Source organism: Cucurbita maxima, unplaced genomic scaffold (assembly GCF_002738345.1).
Source record: "Cucurbita maxima cultivar Rimu unplaced genomic scaffold, Cmax_1.0 Cma_Scf00019, whole genome shotgun sequence".
Classification (NCBI taxonomy): Eukaryota; Viridiplantae; Streptophyta; class Magnoliopsida; order Cucurbitales; family Cucurbitaceae; genus Cucurbita; species Cucurbita maxima.
In genome coordinates this window covers 748,758-752,992 of record NW_019272035.1, presented here as the reverse complement: position 1 = coordinate 752,992, position 4,235 = coordinate 748,758, and the positions used below count along the sequence as shown (strand labels likewise).

Sequence of the window (4,235 nt, the reverse complement as noted above, 5' to 3'; positions counted from 1 at the left end):
CCACCCCCTTGGGGCCTAACGTCCTTGCTAGCTCACAACCTACGTCCTCGCTAGCACACAGCTTAGTGTCTAGCTCTAATACCATTTGTAACAACTCAAACCCACCAATGGTAGTTATTGTTCTCTTTAGGCTTTCCCTCCAACGGTTTGCTATGGAGAGATTTCCACCCTCTTACAATAAATATTTCATTCTCTTCTCTAACAGACGTGAGATCTCACACAAATTCAATCATTTCTCGTATAACGAAAGTATTTTAAATGGTGGGTATTGCGTAAAAAATTGGTATAAAATTAAATATAAAACATTTATATACAATTCTTTTGTTTTTTTCCTCTATATATAAGCCAGAAGTTTCACTGTTTTGATCATTGAACCCAGAAGAAGAATATAAATAAAGCACATCTATCTTCTTTCTCTATTTAATTGCCTCTTTCACTTCATTTTCATACACTAACTTCCAGTCTCTTCTAAAAAGCTTTGCCTTTTTCAATCATGTCAAGCTGCATCAACAGTGCACAAGAGCAGCTCTGCTATATCCCCTGCAATTTTTGCAATATTGTTCTTGCGGTATATTGCTATCTACTTTCATCCAAACTCCACAAAATTGATATCTATTCTCTTCATCACCCTTCATTTTTGCTATCAAGATCTGGTTTTCCCCCTCTTTTTTGTGCTCGATTTTCTCTTTTGAAAGCTTTTAGATATATGTAATGATCATTCCTTTCTGGGTTTGTTTTTGTTCTTCTAATTCAGCTTAACTATGTTCAAATTGGCTAGAACGAAAAAATGTGCTCGATTTTCTCTTTATAAAACTTTTAGATATATAAAATGATCATTCATTCTTCTAATTCAGCTGATCTATGTTCAAATTGGCTAGAGATCTAGTCTCTTACTAGGGCTAACTTTGAGAAAATTAACTGGGTTGTTTTAATTTTCGATATTTTTTCCTGCGATGAATCAAATGTTTTTTTTTTTTTTTTTTTCCCGACCAAACAGGTGAGTGTTCCATGCAGCAATATCTTTGACATCGTGACCGTCCGATGTGGTCACTGCAGCAACCTCTGGTCTGTGAACATGGCTGCAGCTTTCCAATCTCTCTCATGGCAGAATTCTCAGGTAATTTATTTATTTTTTTATTAATTCATTGAAGAGATCTCAAATGTCTGAAGAACAGCAGCGGCCATGGCGGGGGAAAACCCTCAAAATTGAAAGAAAAAAAAAAACACTTTTATCTTCTAAGATCATGTTTTTGACTGATTTTCCAACATGGGTCAATGGAGTTTTCAAAACCCTAGGCAGCGGCGGTAGTGGTGGCGGTGGTAGTGGGGACGGCGGGGCGGCGGCAGCCGCCGCCATAACCTATTTGGAATCAGAGAAGCTAGGAATTTTCGATCAAAAAAAGAAAATTTTCAAACTTTGAGGCACCTTTTTTTGTTCTAGAAAATTTATTTTTGGTTGATTTGATTGATTTATTTATTGTTCGTTTTAGGGTTTTTTTTGTTTTTGGTTCATTCTCTTACGTCTTTTCCAAAGCTTTTGTCTTCTACTATTGAAACAACAGATCCATGAACAGATGGTTTTTAATTTCTTTTCACCAATTTTCTAATTATTTTCCACTCATTTTCAAATTCTCTCTTTCTCTCTCTCTTCAAATCCTTAAAAACATAGTGTTTTTTTCTTTCAAAACATAACATTAATGTCTCAAAAGGCCACCTTAATCAATCTTTGTCTCTCCCTCTTTATGGAACATAACTAGCTTCATCTTTCATCTCTCTAAATTAGCCTAGTTGTTATCGATTTCGTTTTCAGGTTTCTGATTGTTTCCTCTTAATCTTTTGATTATCATTTTCATCTTTGTTAAGAAAAAACGCTTGAATTCATAGTTAAATTAATTTTTTTTAGCTGGGGAAGTCGGGTTTGTAAACTTCATTTTCAAAAACTAAAAATTGATAGGTTATCCTACGAAGATGTAAGTTTTTCATATAGTTTTTAGTCAAATTCAAACTACTTTTCTTAGTTTTCAAAACCCGACTTGTTTTTCAAAAATATCGCTAAAAACACAAAAATCAAACTTTTAGTGCAAATATGCACGTTTATAAACTTAATTCTCTCCAAACAAAAAGTCGAAATGTTTATGAAACGAGGTCTCTAAAAATTAGCTTAATTAGAACATAATCAAACTTTGATTTCTCTCTAACTTAGCTTATTTCTTATTCTCCCTTAAAAATAAACAAAACCCATGAAGCCAAACCAAATTTTATGAAATGGGTATCAACAATTTAGCTTCATCTCTCTCTAAGCAGCCTTTTTCCCTCTCTTAAACAAAAAAAAAAACACATAAATTTAGGCATCAAACCACACCCACAGTGGGCTTGCAGCTGATCATTACAGAGCTGAATTGGGTTCATCATCAAAATGCAACAACAAAATGAAGATGAGAGCTCCAATTAGAAACCCTACAAATGATGATCAAAGGATCATCAATCGAGGTAAAAAAAAAAAAAAGATCAAATTTTTCTTTAATTCAATCATTAAATTTTCTATATTTATGTTTCCGAGTTGTTATTTTCTTTTTTCAGCTCCCGAGAAGAAGCAGAGAGTACCTTCTGCATATAATCAGTTCATAAAGTATGAAAAATAAAAATTAAAACTTTATTATTTTTGTGATTTTTATATAAATTATTTTTTCATGGGTCATTTCAGTTCATCTTTTTCTTTTAAAATCTGACAAAATTACATAAAATTCAGAGAGGAAATCCAGAGGATCAAAGCAAATAATCCAGATATTACCCACAGGGAAGCATTCAGTACTGCTGCTAAAAATGTAAGTACTTTTTTTTATGGATAACTTATGTTCATAGTTCATAAAAATTAGGGTTTTTTTTGTTTGTTTGTTCATAAGAAAATATGACAATCTTTTGGGTATTGACTTGCTTAATTCTGAAATGGCAGTGGGCACATTTCCCACATATTCATTTTGGCCTCATGCTGGAAACCAACAATCTCCAGACTAAGACGAAGAGCGATGTGAGTAGATATCGTAACGAAATAGTTAAACGCTGATCGATTGTCGTTTTACGATTTCGTTTTGAGTTTCCTAGTTCTTTAATCGTAGAAAACGAACGATTTCTTGTTTTATTTGTTGTTATTAGACGAGACGAGCGCGATATGAACTTGAATTTTGACGGTTTTTTTTTTATTATTATTATTAATGTTTGATAGGGATCTGAGAAGCATCTGATGTCAGTGCCAGGGCTGCACTATTGATGGAGGAAATGATGGGTTTGGAGAACATGATCTAAGCCAAAAACAAGAACAAATTGGGTAATTTCAAGTGATGAAATTAACAGCCATGCATATGTTTGCTTTGATTTCTATGTTTATTTGCAATTACTTTATTGGTTATTAGGGGAAATGTTTGCCTAAATTATGAACTGAAATTGTAATGTGTCTGATTTTAATATGTATGTATCCCGGTTTCTTGGGAAAGTAAGTTAATTAATAGAATATCATGTTTCTAATATATTATTTGTGAGATCCCCATTAATCAGAGAGGGAAACGATACTTTCATGGAAACCTTTTACTAGTAGATGCATTTTAAAATCGTGAGGCTGACGGTAATGCGTAGCAAGTAAAATCAGACAGCATCTACTAGCAGTGGGTTTGGGCCGTTAGAAATGGTATTAGAGTTGGTCGACAGGCGGTGTGCTAGTGAAGACATTGGGCTCCTAAGGGGGTGGATTGTGAGATCTCACATTGGTGGAGAGGGGAACGAAACATTTTTTTATAAGAGTGTGAAAACCTCTTTCTAATAGATGTATTTTAAAATCGTGAGGCCGGCGACGATACGTAACGAATAAAGCGGACAATATCTGCTAGCGATGGGTTTGAGCTGTTACAAATGGTATCAGAGCCAGGCACCGGGCAATATGCTAGCGAGGACGCTGGCCCCAGGGGTATAGATTGTGAGATCTCACATTGGTTGGAGAGGGGAATGAAATATTCCTTATAAGCTTGTGAAAATCTCTCCCTAATAGACGTGTTTTAAAAACCATGAGGCTAACGGCGATACGTAATGGGTCAATGCAGACAATACTTGTTAGCGGTGAGCTTAGGATGTTACATTATTTCTGGACTTGGTATTTTTTTTTTTTTTTTTTAAGTTAAGCAAGCGATGTAGTATTCAAACCTACCCGAGACAGAATATGCTCGGATGTAAAAATCAAAAGTGTA

At 34.4% G+C, this 4,235-nt stretch overlaps 1 protein-coding gene across 1 annotated transcript; it reads left to right on the top strand.

Moving 5' to 3' along the window:
* The first annotated feature begins 374 nt into the window (after positions 1-374).
* On the top strand, positions 375-3,524 carry LOC111493637 (axial regulator YABBY 5-like). Its single transcript, XM_023143408.1, has 7 exons — positions 375-568; positions 998-1,117; positions 2,349-2,490; positions 2,581-2,629; positions 2,750-2,825; positions 2,954-3,028; positions 3,224-3,524. Exons 1-7 carry the CDS (start codon positions 494-496, stop codon positions 3,266-3,268), a joined length of 582 nt encoding a protein of 193 aa, XP_022999176.1. The 5' UTR covers positions 375-493; the 3' UTR covers positions 3,269-3,524.
* The last annotated feature ends 711 nt before the right edge of the window (positions 3,525-4,235 follow it).